At 36.6% G+C, this 17540-nt stretch overlaps 1 protein-coding gene across 2 annotated transcripts in view; it reads right to left on the reverse strand.

Annotated features, from left to right (window-relative positions):
• ORC5 (origin recognition complex subunit 5) overlaps positions 1-17540 on the reverse strand; it is an 88405-nt gene that overhangs the window by 70092 nt on the left and 773 nt on the right. For both annotated transcript variants that reach the window (XM_061413899.1, XM_061413898.1), the window contains exons 2-5: positions 14031-14123; positions 11314-11514; positions 6392-6466; positions 445-556 (exon numbers count right to left, since the gene is read on the reverse strand). In XM_061413899.1, the coding sequence (XP_061269883.1) occupies positions 445-556; positions 6392-6466; positions 11314-11514; positions 14031-14123 (481 nt within the window). The remainder of the gene's footprint in view (positions 1-444; positions 557-6391; positions 6467-11313; positions 11515-14030; positions 14124-17540) is intronic.

A 17540-nucleotide genomic window follows, 5' to 3' on the forward strand; every position in this document is an offset into this window, starting at 1 on the left:
AGTTACAGTAATGAAAAATGAGATTTACAAAATAAGATACATTCTGGGTAGTACTTAACTCAGGCATGTGGTATATGAACATTTCAGTACAATTTTAATGTACTTTGCTAACTTAGTCTGATTTTCACTTGTAAGGATATTATAATCACAACACATATATCTTACTGTCCTGACTAAAAAAAAATGTGAAAATACACCATTAGCATAAATACGTGAGAAATGCTCATTCAAAAAAAAGTAATTATAAGAGAACCACCTCTCATCGTTCTAAAATAAAATCTCTATTAAGTGCAGAAATACAAACATTTATTTGAGATTGGCAGCAAACCCTAATAGATTAAGACATCAAAGTATTCTCATTTGAACATGCTAGCTTAATCTTTAAAACAACAAAAAAGTATTTTACTGAGTTATCGTTAGTCAAAATAATGTATTCAATTTTACCTATGCTATAATCAGGGAAATACAAGACAAATGGCTCAAAGCATCCGGTATTTGGACGAAACTTTTCCCAAACAATTTCACTGAGAAAGATAACAGTCACATTTCTGCCAGTCTGTAAAAGAGAGATAAATAAAAGTAAACTTGCATTAAAAAATCTTAATCAGAACAATAATTCCATTTGAATTTTTCTTTCAAAATAAATCCAGCCAATTTCTAATATATAGCAAATTATTTGCATATTAATAAGCCATATTTAGAAAACCTAATCAAGGAGTTCATCTTTATATGCAAATTTTTCTACATAATTACTTAAAATTTCCATAAAACTTTCAGGTTAATTGACAATTCAGTTACATGTAACACTAGCATAGTCACACAAGGACTTATTTTATAGAAATTAAGAAACACATCTGCTTGAATGATTAAAATAAGATCTTTTTATGGGTGTTTTCAAACCATACACTTAAACCAAAAAAGGCAAAACTGAAATGGCTACAGCACCCACAGAAAAGAATATATTTGTTGAAGATGATGATGAGCACACATTAAAAACACAAACAAGAATGAGTATCCAAAATACCAATGTTAAGTAAACAGACATCTTTTGAAATTATAATATTCTAGAAATAACATTAAGAGAACAAGCTCAGTGTGTATGTTATCCTTCTACAGAGTGGTCATGAATGCTAATTCTAATGCTAGAATTTATCTGTAGACACCTCTGCATTCCCAACACAAATTTTAATTCTTCTCATGTTCTTTTGGATGTCTCCTAAGTTGAGTAACAGATATGATATCTGTTTTGTTCTTTAACTATTCTTAGGACCAAATCTCTTACACTATTCTTTGATGGTGATTTACTTTTATAGTTTCTAACTTATGTGTAATCTTTTATTCAAATTTTCATTATTCATAGAAATATACTTCTGGCTAACAAAGATAGTTAAGTTCAATAAATTAATGACTCCATAGAAAATGTAGCATCTTCATGAAAGAGAAGATTTTTACTTTCAAATGCTTTTTGTCTTATTAATTTTTAATAATTCCTGATTTCTATAGAGATAAAAGGGCATGCTCTAAACACAATCTTCATCACAAAGCATTGAGCTGCTTTTACTTTAAAATATGATTATCCAAAAGGATTTTATAAAATCAGCTAAAAAAATACTGAGAGATTAAAAAATCGAGGCTATTTATCAGTCTAAAAGGATAAAAAGTTGGTTCTCATCTGTTCATCTGAAAGCACTTTCAACTACAGTGATATTTATCATAATTTAAACTTCATTTTACTCTGATAAGTATTTAATATAAAAAGTGGGAAATGCTTTGGCTATATTTCTTTTCAATGACATACACATTTAAAAATCAAGCATGTTTTCAGAAACATCAAAACAACAATTTTCTTTTCTGGTGGAGCTGAGCTTATATGAATCGTTTCATTTTCTTCAAATAGCTTCTATAACTAAAAGTAAAAAAAAGTGAATGGCCTAACTACTGTGGCAGGATGCATGATCACCATTACTAGGCACAGGGGAAAATAAGGGAGTAAGTTTTACTGAAAGGTGAGAGGACAGCAAGAATGCACTCTGGCTACCAGAGAAGGAGTCCTTGAACAAAGCAATGGGAAACAGTGGATGAACACATGCAAAAACAAAAATAAATCCCACAAACTCAACACAACACAACAAAAAGAGAGGAAGAGACCTCTACTCAATGAGGACAGATCCCTGGGGTCAGTAGTAAACTGCCAAAAAATAATTAAACTGGGAGAGGCTAGACTACATGAGAAGACTTCCAGATTACATCACCAAGAGTTATACTTACTTTTCTCCTGTCTTCTCCACATCTCCCCACCAAGACTATTAGTAAAAGCGGATTTTAGGAGTCAATCTTAAGCATACAATGATTTAAGTGGCAATCAGTTTAGAACTTTTAGTTACTCAAATTTGAGTAATGCATTTAACTCTTAAAGGTGGAAAGGCTCTAGGCACTGTCTCCCCAAATATTTACTTAATTTTTATTATCAGTTCAGGCGTGTCCAACTCTTTGTGACCCCATGGACTGCAGTATGCCAGGCCTCCCTGTCCATCACCAACTCCCGGAGTTTACTCAAAATTCAAATCCATTGAGTGGGGAATGCCAACCAACCATCTCATCCTCTGTCATCCCCTTCACCTCCCATCTTCAATCTGTCCAAGGATCAGGGTCTTTTCCAATGAGTCAGCTCTTCACATCAGGTGGTCAAAGTATTGGAGTTTCAGCTTCAGTATCAGTCCTTCCAATGAATATTCAGGACTGATTTCCTTTAGGATTGACTGGTTGGATCTCCTTGCTGTCCAAGGACTCTCAAGAGTCTTCTCCAACACCACAGTTCAAAAGCATCAATTCTTCAGGACTCAGCTTTCTTTATAGTCTAACTCTCACATCCATACATGACTATTGGAAAAAACACAGCTTTGACTAGACAGACTTTTGTTGGTAAAGTAACGTCTCTGTTTTTTAATATGCTGTCTAGGTTGGTCATAGCTTTTCTTTCAAGGAGCAAGCATCTTTTAATTTCATGACTGCAGTCACCACCCACAGTGATCCTGGAGCCCCAAAAAATAAAGTGTCTCACTGTTTCCATTATTTCCCCATCTATTTGCCATGAAGTGATGGGACTGGATGCCAGGATCTTAGTTTTGTGAATGTTGAGTTTTAAGCCAACTTTTTCACTCTCCTCTTTCATCAAGAGGCTCTTTAGTTCTTCTTCACTTTCTGCCATAAGGGTGGTGTCATCTGCGTATCTGATGTTATTGATATTTCTCCTGGCAATCTTGATTCCAGCTTGTGCTTCATTCAGCCTGGCATTTCTTATGATGTACTCTGCATATAAGTTAAATAAGCAGGGTGACAATATACAGCCTTGATGTACTCCTTTCCTGATTTGGAACCAGTCTGCTGTTCCATGTCCAATTCTAACTGTTGCTTCTTGACCCGCATACTGATTTCTCAGGAGCAGCAAACTCCAGCTCACCGGCAACAAGGAGCAGAACGATGTGGTGGAGGAAGATGGTGGAGTAGAAGGAGGTACACTCATCTTCTCCTGTGAGAATGCCAAAATTACAACTCGCTGCTGAACAACCATCGACTGGAAAATGTTGGATCCGACCACAAAAAGATACCCCACGTCCAAGGACAAAGGAGAAGCCCCAGCAAGACAGTCAGAGGGGCGAAACTGCATTCAGAATCAAACCCCATACCCGCCAGAGACACTCAGAGGGTTCAAACAAGCCTTGTGTGCACCAGGACCCAGAGACTCCACAGAGATTGAGCCAGAACTGTGTTTGAGCATCTCCTGCAGAGGTACGGTCAGCAGTGGCCTGCCTCAGAGGCAGGGGCTCTGGGTGCAGCAGACCTGGGTATGACATAAGCCCTCAGCCATCAGAACTTAATAGGGCTGGGGAAACAGACTCTTAGAGAGCACAAAGAAAACCTTGTGTGCACCAGGACCCAGGAGAAAGGACCAGTGACCTCAAAAGAGACTGACACAGACTTGCCCGTGAGTGTCCAGGAGTCACCAGCAGAGGCATGGGTTGGCGGTGGCCTGCTGCAGGGTTGGGGGTATGCAGTGCAGCAGTGCATGCATGGGACCTTTTGAAGGAGGTCGCCATTATCTTCATTACCTCCACTATAGTTTGGCCTCAGGTCAAACAACAGGGAGGGAACACAGCCCTGCCTATCAACAGAAATTTGGGTTAAAGATTTACTGAGCACGGCCCCGCTCATCAGAACAAGACCTAGTTTCCCCTCAGTCAGTCTATCCCATTAGGAAGCTTCCATAAGCTTCTTATCCTTATCCATCAGAGAGCCAAGAGAATTAAAATCACAATCACAGAAAACTAATCAAACTGATCTCATGGACCACAGCCCTGTCTAACTCAATGAAACTATGAGCCATGCCTTGTAGGGCCACCCAAGACAGACAGGTCGTGATGGAGAGTTCTGAGAAAATGTGGTCCACTGGAGAAGGGAATGGCAAACCACTTATTATTCTTGCCTTGAGAACCCCATGGACAGTACAAAAAGGCAAAAAGATAGGACACTGAAAGATGAACTCCCCAGGTCGGTAGGTGTCCAATATGCTACTGTGTGGGGAGCTGCCCGTGAGAATGGGGTCCTTTGTCTGAAGGACACAGCTCTGGGAGCTGCCTCAGTCCTTGAGGGTTTGCTTGCAAACATGGCTCTCTGTCCCGCCACCCCAGAGATTAGGCGATTATTTACTGCAGACACCTGGAGTTCTGGACAAACTTCTCACGCACAGGGAAATGTTATCTGGTGTAAGAAATAATAACAGGGTGCCATTCCCATGCTCTCAAGATTTCTTGTGACTTTTTGTAAGATGCATAGGTCAACCAAGAAAAAAGTTAACTGTCTTGTCTTTCTCACGCTGTCCTGTATAAATATAAGATGCTGAATAAAGTCATGGTCAGACCGCTTCCCTTTGTGGAGCCGTGTCTGAAACTCTGGACCCCATCTTTGTTGTAGTATTCTTTGCTGTAGTATTCTTTCTCAGCCACGCTATGCACGTTCTCGGGACCTGATCGACTTTGCCGGCTGGCTCCGGCACTACTGGAGATCAGTAGAGAAATAAGTTCAGAAAGAATGAAGAGACAGAGCCAAAGCAAAAACAACATCCAGTTGTGGATGTGACTGGTGATGGAAGTAAAGTCTGATGCTGTAAAGAACAATACCGCATAGAAACCTAGAATGTTAGGTCCATGAATCAAGGCAAGTTGGAAATGGTCAAACAGGAGATGGCAAGAGTGAACATCTACATTTTAGAAATCAGTGAACTAAAATGGACTGGAATAGGTGAACTTAACTCAGATGACCATTATATCTACTACTGTGGGCAAGAATCCCTGAGAAGAAATGGAGTAGCCATCATAGTCAACAAAAGAGTCCAAATTGTAGTACTTGGATGCAATCTCAAAAACAACAGAATAATCTGTTCATTTCCAAGGCAAACCATTCAATATTACAGTAATCCAAGTTTATGCCCCAACCAATAATTTTTATTATAATGTCCCTTAATATTATACTTAAATAATAGAGACATAAAACTAAGTAGGTATAAACTACTTATGTTCAAGGTACTTATAAAGTTATAAAACCAATCTTTTAATTTATAAGTTAAATAGAAGACTATAAAGCCAATAAAACTTAAATTAACATTATTTGAATATGATGAACATTACTGTTTTGCTTAAACTAAATCTTTGTTCACTTCATCAATATGGTACTAACAGGAAATAGCCTTTTGAGTTTAGTATTCCTATACCAACTGGTATTGGTGAAAACTGAACTCTCTCATCGATTTCCTTTACTCAAACTACTATAAACTACTATCTGTTGTTGCCATTGTATTATTATTTGTTTTTCGCCTGACACGTATGTTGATACACAGTAAATTTATCCCTTTCTTTTCTTATGAAACCATGACAATTAGAATTAATATTATTCAGTGCCAACACGATTTTAAGTTGAAACACAAAGTTGGTTCCAATAACTGAGTGGCCATGAGATAGAATGTCAGATGATCCAGAGCAGACCTATCATTCTATTTTATATTTCTGAAAAGAAAATTTTAAAATTCTTGCAGACAGTTCAAAGTCTAGCCCTTTCCCACCATTTATTCTAGTAAACACCTAAATTCTTTTAACAGAAAGTAGTATTAGCCACTTCACAATCAAAAATAAAAGCTAAATAACTGAAGAATAAGTGTGATCAAAGTACAAATCAATTAAACTTTGAAAAAATCTTCAACTTCACTCATAATAGAGAAATGCATATCAAATTTATATTAAGAGATTATTTCTCAGCTATCCAATAGGCAAAAAGAAAAAACTGACAACACATATCTACTGATTAGGCCATAGGGGAAAAAGATTCACACATCACTTACCAATTCTTGTAATCTAAGAAATCCAGGTAAAAGGTTTGCTTCCATATCTCTTAGATACTCGGCTTTATCCAGAACCTTGTTTAAAAAACCACAGTGTCAAAATCAATTTTAAAAGTCCTTTCACAAAACATTTACATAATTCAAGATTTGAACCTTCCATGTTAAAAAATGTGACATGAATTAATATTTTAAAGAGTATTAAAATTTATGGAAGACATTTCAAATAGGTCAATAAGTTTACTAACATGTTTTAACCCAAATTTTAGAGAATAAGTCATAATTACACTTAAAAAGGTTTTAACGATAAACTATCAAAAAGACAGTGAATTAGGATGTTAAGGACCTTTTCTTATAAGTATACAGGAAATAAAACTACATGCATTTTTATGTCACTTAATAAAAGATAAATGTCTACCACATACCAATAATTACAAAGCTTTCTGACCTGAGAGATAGAAGAAAATTCTAAATTTCAATATGTAAAACTTTACTTGCTTGAACTTTGTAAATGCATGCTAAACCCTTTAGCTAGAAAACCAAACATGTGAAGAAAGATTAAATTTTTGTTCAGTGTTATGATAATACTACTGGGATTATAATTATAATCATTTACATTAGGAATAAAATTAAAATTCAGAAAATATAATATTATTTCCCTGAATAATCCAAAATGTTTTATATCTGTTTTGCTGATTAATAGGCAGCTTGAAACAATGTATGAGAGTAATCAACTTAAGATATTTCATTCCTAATTCATTTAGACAAAATAAAGCTAAAGTTATTTACTGCTAAAAAGAAACAAATTAGTTTCTCAACTATGTATTCTCAATATGCAATTTTCCCATCAATTTCCATTTAAAACTCTCTAATACAGCACACAGATTAATTCAAATAAATTGGTCCATTTGTATGCCCATTTTAATTCAAAACACAAAGCTGAAGCAGTAATAGTTCATTCTTCTAACTTAATATAATTAACCCATTGTAATTAATGGTTTGATAGTATTTTAATAAATGATACTTCTTTAAAAGCAATTATCAAATAACTAATACTCAAAGAAGTTAAAATTTTAATTCAAATTCAGACATTTTTAAAAGTAATTTACATGAAAGTAATCTAATAGACTTGATTTGTAAGGATGTTTACTAACTAGAAAACATTCTCAAACATCTTTCTGCATTATTTCCTAAGTGCTGAAGCTTACCAATTCATATATTAAATAACTGCATATTCTACAAAATTACTCTAAATGTTCTACACTAAACACCTACAAACTTTTTCACCTTTAATGTTTAGTCATCTAACAAACAACATTGAATGCCTACACTGATCCATGAGGCCTGAAAAAGGAGTTGGGTCCTACTGATTCCTCATGGCTCCTCACAGAATATTGATCCCTCCTCCTCCCTGAAGACACAGCTTTGAAACTCTACCTGTTGGAGTTATCCAACACTCTGGGGTCTTTCCTCCTTGTTCTTTAAATGTTACAGTTTCTGACTATCATGTTTCTAACATAACTCCTATATTTTTTGCATATTTAAAAATCTACATAAATGACTTCCTTCTGATATGGTAGACTATTTATTTTCTTAAATCCCTCTCTCCTCCAATGATCTTGTTGCCTATCCTACCCAGTGAAAGATCAACTTATATTCTGTATCACTGGCTTTTGAAGTGTGATCTGTAGGCCCCTTTAAGGTGAGGGCAGGGGGGTGTGCTGTTTCTGATCCTCTATCAGGAGGTTGGTGAGGTCAAAACTATTTTCATAATAATACTAAAATTTTATATGCCTTCTTCTACCATGGTGATATTTGTACTAATGTTAAAAGAAGCAACTGTGGGTTAAATTTAAGTAGCCTTAGCATAAATCAAGGTAATGGTGCCAAACTATTCTAGCAGTTGTTAATTCTTTACTATGTACTTACTCTAAGATGGAGCAGATGTACTTTTTCCTATTCCTCCTAAGTTAAATTAAGAATCTTGAGTATTACACACAAAACAAATAAGCCTCTGAAAGGTGGAAAGAAGGCAAACTAGCTAGGGACCTCAGGACCAGAAGAATGACAACTCACTTCGGAGGGTGAATTGTCTAAGTTATTTTCTTGCCTCATGTGTAGAGCTGAAGAAGCCTACAACACAGAAAGGTCAAGGAGAAGAGACCAAAAGCACTCCAACAAAAGCCTACTTTTTCTAGTCAAAGGTCCAAGAAAGGAGAAGCCTAGAGAGACTTCCAAGACTATTCACTATCTAAGTTTTATTTGTACATCAATGATACCTTCTGTCTCCTAATTTCTTCACTAACTCAATACTGGAACACCACAGTACTCAGTCACTGGACTCAACACTTTTCTAACTCTGCTGGTGACCTAATCCTATCTTGTGGCTTCAAGTATACGCTCAGAAATCCAAAATGGTATTTCCATGTTGGGCCTCTTTTGACCTCAGACACCAAGTGTTCAAGTGCCAACTCAACATCTCTACTTGGACTTTACATGCCCAAAACCAAATTCCTCAGGACTTTTCCCCCCAGCAAGACCCCACCTGCTGTAGTTTTCTTCACTCAGATCATGACAAGGTCATTCCTTCAGCTGCACAAAAACTTCGTAACTAGTTGTATCAGTTTCCTAGGGCTGCCATAACAAAATAAGGCAAACAGAGTGGTTTAAGAGAAACTTATTATCTCACAGTTGTGGAGGCTGTAACTATCAGATCAAGCAGGGCCATGCTTTCTGTGAAGGTGCTAGAGAAGGAGGTGTATCAGGTCTCTCTTCTAGCTCCTGATAATTCCTTGCCTTGTGGCAACATACTAAAGTATGTGGCATTCTCCCTGTGTGCATGCCTGTCTCTACATTTCTTCTTTTTCACTAGGACATCAGTCATATTGGATGAGGGGCCCAATCTTCTAGTATGACCTCAATTTAACTAGAACCACAATGATCTCATTTACAAATAAGGTCATATTTTGAGGTTCTAGGGGCTAGAACTTCAACATACTTTTTTGGAGGAAACTTCAACAACTTCTCGGAGGAAACAAATCAACCCATAACACTAGTCTGCATGCTTCTATCTTGTACTTTTTCTTTCTCAGCATTACCCCTCTCCCCTCTTACTTAACTAATCCAGCCAAAATGGCCTTCTTGATACTCCAATCTCTGTATGCTCACATAAATCTCTCTGCTTGGAATACTCCTTTTTTTTTTTAAGATATTTTCATGGCTTGCCCCTTACTTCCGTCCAGTTTCAGGTCTGTTATCATTATCTCAGTGAGATCTTCTCTGCCCTTCTCACTTAGAAAATAACTATTCCCCCCACCCCCCACCCCCACAGCTGATTCTGCCTTACTCTAATGTACCACATCCAACATACTACATATTAACTTGCTTATTATCTACCTTTTCCAATTAGATTATAAGCCCCAAGTGGGCGAAGACTCTTTTGTCCCTGTTCTATCTCCAGTATCTAAAACAGTGCCTGGGATATTTGCATAAATAAATGAACAAAATTAAAAAGTGGAAGGAACTGTTTTATACATTTAAGAAGATGTAAGAAGGCATAAAACTTAGTCCTTTCAATGAGTTTATAACTTAGCTGCTATGAAACGGTATTATATTAAAATTTAATTTCAATTTCAGAGATAATCATTTTTAAAGTAAGATTAAAGTATTATAAAAAATTCACTAACATAAAGCACATTATATACTTTCAGTTGTCTGCTAATTATTTTCAAATTGATATAACAAGTTAAACTCAAACTAAGTCAATCTAAAATCAAATGATTCATCTTCCCCAGACGTACCCCATACACAATTGACAAATTTGACCTTTGCTGTCTCTTATATTCTTTTCTGCATTTTCTACCCCAACTCTAATCCAGGCCCAAACTGCCTCTAATGAAAACAGTTACAAGAGCCTCAAAAGAGTCTAGCCTACGTCTTTCAATTCCCTCCAATCTATCTATTCAACATGCCTTCAGAGCAATTTTCCTAAAGCATGTTTGTTGCTCTACATCTTCCTCTCACTGAATAGGAAACGAAATAAGGCACATTAGTATGGTTTTCAAGACACTCCATGATCTACCCCTCCCACTTTTCTAGTCTTCTTTGTCTTCCCTCATATTTTATAACCCACAAAGACCAGAGTATTTGGTATTCCCTAGGCTCCATTCCCATCTACATGCCTTTGCCTAATTCCCTCCATCTGAAATTTCTCTTCTTTATTTTCTTTCTACTAACACCCTAATCATATTTTTAGCTCCATCTCAGATGTTATCACCTTATAAGGCTGTACCAGATGTACCTGGATCAGTGCTTTGCCTATCAATGTTATCACTAATCACATTCTACATGTAGTCATATATGAGTATATCATAACTCTTCTACTAAAACTGAAGCTCCCTTTAGATAAGAACTACATCTATAGACTCATAGACATAGAAAACAAACCAGTGGTTACCAGTGGGCACAGGGAATGAGGAAGGGGCAACATAAGGGCAGAAGATTAAGAGGTACAAACTACTACATATAAAATAAATAAGCTACAAGGATACATTGTAGAGCACAGAAAATATAGTGAATGTTTTATAATAACTATAAATGGAGTCAGTTCAGTTCAATCGCTCAGTTGTGCCCAACTCCTTGCAACCCCATGAATCGCAGCACGCCAGGCCTCCCTGTCCGAATCAATGTTTCAGGTGTACTACACTGTACACCTGAAACATATATTATATTGCACATCAACTATACATACCTCAATTGAAAAACTATACCTCAGTTTAAAAAAAGAAATATATCAGTTTTTATATCACATAAGCACCTTATACAATGCACTGTACCTAACAGATCTCAAAAAAAAAAAAAATGGAAACTGATTTCATAGATCAGTTTTCAAGTAAGAGATGATACAATGAAATTAAATTACTTACAATATATACAGTCTGATCCTTGAGATTTTCAGCTTCAGTTATTCGTTTAAATAAGCGAACAAAGTCATTAAATATTTCACAGGTTATGTGAGTAGAACATTCACTCTCTGAAGAACTAAGATGATTCAATTTGTTTAAAATTTGTTCCAAAAGCAGTCTCAAGGTAAAGCACTCAACACAATTCACAAAGACATGTGGAAGCTGAAAACAAAAACAAAAAGTGTAAATACAAAACACACAAACACAATAATGGCTTTGCTGGATATCCCGTTTGCCCTTCTAAATCTGTACCCCACCATTCTCCAAACTGCTCTGCGCCCCCGGAGGTTGACCACTACAGACTGCATCGCTCAGACTCCAGTTTTTCTGGATCTAGTGGATTCAGTCAATGGGAAGAACCAGTAGACAGACGAAGAATGGTGAGAGAAAAAAACTGAGTATTCCCTTGACTCCCTCTCCCATCCCTCAGTGGCCCAGAGCTTGACAGAGGCCCCATCTTCTCCTAAAGGCCGAGATGGGCAGCCCCTTGTCACAGATTACACCTCTTGCTGGGGCCTTTACACTTCCTTCTGATGGTCCATTTAAGTCTGAGGGAGCTACAGGCTCTCAGCACATCACCATCCCTTACTGGTTCCCTTAACATTTCTTCAACCTTTGTAAAACAGTCCCTCCATTAAACTCACTTCAATTATTTGAGTTTTCATTTGTTTCCAACAGGGATTCAAAGAAAACTTGTAATTTCTTCTAAAGAATTCATAAAAAGAACCCCAAGGTCATGTGAATGTTAAAATTCTTAGTAAGAATTTATTTATAATTTTAAGATAATATTTTTAATGATGGACACACCTAGATTTAAGAAAATGCTAATTAAAATTAAGAGTTAGAAACCACAGTAATCCACCTGTGAGGATTGAGAATGAACTTTTCATTTAAAGAACTACCAAAATGGAAGTTAACTCCAGAAGCAATGAAGAAACAAAAGACTTACAAATATAGTCTGTTCTCAAAATGAAATCACAAAGCAGTACTGATCGCTCAGAGGCATGGCACCTGTAACTATTTGTGGTCTTCCCTGGTGGCTCAGTGGTAAAGAACCCACCTGACAATGCAGGAGAGGCAGGTTCAATCCCTGGGTTGAAAAGATCCCCTGACTAAGGAAATGGCAACCCACTCCAGTATTCTTGCCTGGAAAATTCCATGGAGTGAGGAGCCTGGCAGGCTACAGTCCATGGGGTCCCAAAAGAGTCAGACACGACTTAGCGACTAAACAACATAACCAGTTTTAGTGATGCTCTATAAATCTCACACAATAAAGATTTTCTTTTCCAGAGGAACACTATAAGTAAGGCTACAATATATTTACCTAGGCACAATTTCACCAGCATTTTCTGAACATCCTTTACCCCCACTCCTTTATGAACTAGAGTCCACACTATCTCTGTTATGAGTAACTGTCTTGCTTACTGCTATCTGTGTGCCATCTATGGCCTTTAACGGCAACATATCCTAAACGTCTCTTTGTAAATTTGTATGAAAAGTCGTGATAATCATTATTTATTACAATGATCAACTAGCAGCAAAAATCATGATACATTAAAAAATGAAATACAGTCCTTAAATATGGAACTTTTGTATTAAATTTTCATGCTTTTATTCAAAATACATTGTTTTTGGACACCTCCTACATGGACTTACAAACACAAATGCCTGAGCCAGGACCGTGCACACTCAAGGGTAGGACAGGTGGAGAGAGTGAGTGTAAGAAAGTGATCCCAAGCAGAGGGAGCAGTGTATGCCCAGGGTTCAAAGTAAGAAACAGCAAGAACTGTCAATACTCCAGTATGCCACACAAAACACACAAACTGTGAGCTAAAGTTGAGACCAGGAATAGCAAACAACAGTCTTTTGATATATAAAGCTGTATGAGAACACAGCTAAGTCCATTCAGATAGATACTGTCCACAGCTGCTTTCTTACTGAGGAGGAGTTGAGAGGTAGTAATAGAAAGTACCTGGCCCACAAGTCTAAAATATTTACTATCTGGCCATTAAAGAAAAAGTTTGCCCATCCCTGGTTTAGGATACGAAATGAGGTGTGGCAATAATCATGAGTAATAGCATCTAACCTCTACTGAGTGCTTACTATACACTAAGTATTGTGGTAAGTACTTGTCATATATTAACTCACTAAATTCTCACAAAAATTCCAAATGTCGTCGCTATTAGCCCCACTTTTCAGATGGGGAGAGCACTAAGGGGTGAACCTAGAAGAGGAACATGAGCCTGCTAGATTCTGTCTCAAATTCTTAGGCATTACATTATGAAAGATAAACTGAATTCTGCTCACGAAGGGTCTTATATACCAAGCAAAACACCTGAACATTTTGCTGAAGATCTTATTTAAGATTTTCATGGACTAGCTGCAGGGTGAAGAACAGACTGCTCTTAGAAAACTGTTGTGGAAATAAACGAAACAAACACAATAAATGAAACTCAGCAGCAATGGCTATGATTAAAGCTACACGGAGTCAAGATATTAATGACACAGAATCCACAGAACACATTTACTGTTCAATTTACTGACAGAGTGAGGACAAAGAAAAGATTAAAAAATAAATTAGACAAACGTAAGTTTAAACTAAACATCTCCCAGATCCCTTCCATTTCTAGGAGTCTACAAATAAAAATCAATTAACACTGAGCTTGGGGTAATCTTACCTCTAAACTTCTCAACAAAGTTTGTGTTACATAGGTCTTTCCACTGGCAGTATGTCCATAAATAAAAATAGATGGAAAGCTGAAATGATGTCTCTAGGGGAAAAAAGGCAAATATCAATCTGCACACGTAAAACATAAAATAAACATTTATCAACTTCTGAAAAAGTTTTACATGATAAATTAATCCAAATTTTTTCAATAGTGAGCATTTAGTGAATTCATCATTACACTTTAAACTTACTTAAATTCAACTCTGCTTTTTCTCAAAATTCCTGGAAAAATCATATTTGGCCTATGTATTATACATGACATTACTTTCTCTCTCTCTCTATATATATATATGCTGCTGCTAAGTCACTTCAGTCGTGTCCGACTCTGTGCGACCCCATAGCGGGCAGCCCACCAGGCTCCCCCGTCCCTGGGATTCTCCAGGCAAGAACACTGGAGTGGGTTGCCATTTCCTTCTCCAATGCATGAAAGTGAAAAGTCAAAGTGAAGTCGCTCAGTCGTGTCCTACTCTTAGCGACCCCAGGGACTGCAGCCTACCAGGCTCCTCTGTCCATGGGATTTTCAGGCAAGAGTACTGGAGTGGGGTGCCATTGCCTTCTCCGCTCGATATACATATATATATATATATATACTTAAATCTTTTATTATTATACAGGTGTATATATATATATGCACTTGTATTTTCAAATTTATGGGAGATTTAACAGATTTTTTAAGAACAATTCTGATCATACTTCTTTTTCTTAGCTCTTTTTTATAGAATCTAAGTTCATAGGCTGCAACTTCACTGTACATTTTTTTTTTCACTGTACATTTTAAAGCTCTGAAACTAAGCATACAGAATCACAGGGCCAGAATTTCAAGAATCCTCTGCTCTAAGGAAAACTTACAGAATACTTTTGAATTATGTATACTACATTTACCCTGGCCTAAATGTATACATATCATCATCATTGTTTTCAACAATCAAATCTACACAGCATACATTTCAACATCTATTCCCAAGATTCTCCTGCAGTACATTATGAGTTAGCAGCCTAGAGAAAAGTAAAAAGTGTCAAACATCTCTCTGTGGTCTGGTCAATATTACAAATATGCTTCATTCATTCAATGAACATTTATTAGACAACAATTAAATGCTGGAAACCATGATGCACTAAGGAGTACAAAAATCAGAGACAAAATATGTTTTGAGAGAATTCACATACACTTAAAAAATAATTACAAGAAAATTGGGTGACAATTCAATTTCCATGAAAAAGTAGAGTCTCTATGATCACCATCTACCACTACAACAGTACAGTTGACCCTTGAACAACACAGGTTTTGAACTTCCTGGGTTCACCTATACATGGATTTTTTTCAATAAATACGTGGAAAAAATTCTGCAGATTTGCAACAATTTGAAAAAAACTCACAGAAGAACCACATAGCCTAAAAATATAGAAAAAATTAAGAAAAATTAGACATGCCATGAAGCATAAAATATATATAGATAATAGTATACCCTTAAAAGTCATAAGGTGAGGGATATTTAATATAAAATTAATAATGTATTAGTTTTGTTTTATAACTTGGCTTTCAAAGGATTACAGTACCATACAGTATGTCTGTGTTTCCCAGCCTCTCCCTTCCTTCTCTCCCTCTCCCCCTTTTCTCCATCCTTCTTCCTTCTACTATGTATAAAATGCCCAATGCTTTGCATTATTAACACAATACTGATGTACATACTGACACACAATTTATCTTGTAGACAACGTAAACTTAAGGCATTGATAAACTCAGTTTAGTACTGTGAATGTATTTCTCTTTATTATGGTTTTCTTAATATTTCCTTTTCTGAAGCTTACTTTATTGTAAATAAGTACAAAATATTATACATATAATACACAAAATATGTGTTAGTTGACTGTTTATCTGTAAGACTATTAGCAGCTAAGTTTTGGGGGAGTCAAAAGTTATACACTGATTTTACACTACACAGGGGGTCTGCTGCTGCTACTAAGTCACTTCAGTCGTGTCCAACTCTGTGTGATCCCATAGACGGCAGCCCACCAGGCTCCCCCGTCCCTAGGATTCTCCAGGCAAGAATACTGGAGTGGGTTGCCATTTCCTTCTCCAATGCATGAAAGTGAGAAGTGAAAGTGAAGTCGCTCAGTCGTGTCCGACTCTTATGGACCTCATGGACTGCAGCCTACCAGGCTCCTCAGTCCATTAGATTTTCCAGGCAAGAGTACTGGAGTGGGGTGCCATTGCCTTCTCCACATAGGGGGTCAGCACCCCTAATTTCCACATTGTTCAAGGGTCAACTGTAGTCACAGACATTTATTACATTCTAGGCACCAAGTTACAAATTTCCTTTTTCCAAGACAAATGAGGAACTCAGTTTATACAGGAAAATATTAATGGTAAGTGCCTATGGCAATAGCAGCCCAATAAACTAAAAATGGATGTTCTAATTCATGGATTATTTTCTTAATTATCTTAAATTATCTTAAATATTTCTTATTTATACATAAGCATCTTGCAAATTAACTAGCTCAAAAATTCTGTCTCAAGAACTAAATGCAAGCTTTCTGAGCATCTCTGCTATCCAAATACTATATTTCACCTTGAAGAGAAGCTCAAGATATTTGTTAGGACACTTTTTCAAGTTACACTGAAATTCTTGTTCTTTGGAATCCTGCCATACTTGTCTGCATCCAAAAGGTGTTTAATAATACTCCAGCTTACATCATTTTTTCTAGTGTTACCCAGAATTGAACTCTTGCACTGTTATTTAACCTTTCACCTTCATAAATCTAACATAAACTAATAATTCTGGATGTGGCACTGTGCCTGGAACAGAAAAGGTGCTCAATAACAATCTCCTGAATACATATATGAGTCTGCTTAGAAATATGAACCAGTTTTTTTTTTTTTTTTTTTTACAAATCTTTGCATCTCCCACATGCCCCACACCTTACAGAAAAGTGCTATTAAAACTGTTAAAAATGATTTGTTTCTCTGATCTATACCAAATTGATACTACTCATCTCTATTTGCCAACATTCATTTTCAGGAGCACCACTTCTGTTTGGAGAGATCTGGGTCTGTTAACTCCAGGGAATGAATGCATGAGGTATAACCAAGAAAATGTTTCAGTGATAATATGGGTAATTACGATTAACTAGAATATTGACTGAGGATGCAGTCATTGACATCTTCCTTAACTAATGCGCCCCTTTAGGAGGCTGGTACTTTTCCACTAACACTTCACAGGCCACCCTAGGCTGCCAACCGGGTAGTTGGATGAAAGCAGTACTCAAGAAAAACCTGAGGCGTAGGGGGAGAACATGAGTATGACTCTAAATTCTCATTTACTCTCCTTCAGATGAGATCCGAATCTGGTTAATTCCAAGTCTCATTCATGAATCTGAAGCAAAGGTTCACTAAAGGCCACCAGAATATAATTAAAAAGTAGATTAAAGTATTCAATTGATGAATGCAAGCTCCTACGGA

Source organism: Bos javanicus, chromosome 4 (genome assembly GCF_032452875.1).
Source record: "Bos javanicus breed banteng chromosome 4, ARS-OSU_banteng_1.0, whole genome shotgun sequence".
Taxonomy (NCBI): domain Eukaryota; kingdom Metazoa; phylum Chordata; class Mammalia; order Artiodactyla; family Bovidae; genus Bos; species Bos javanicus.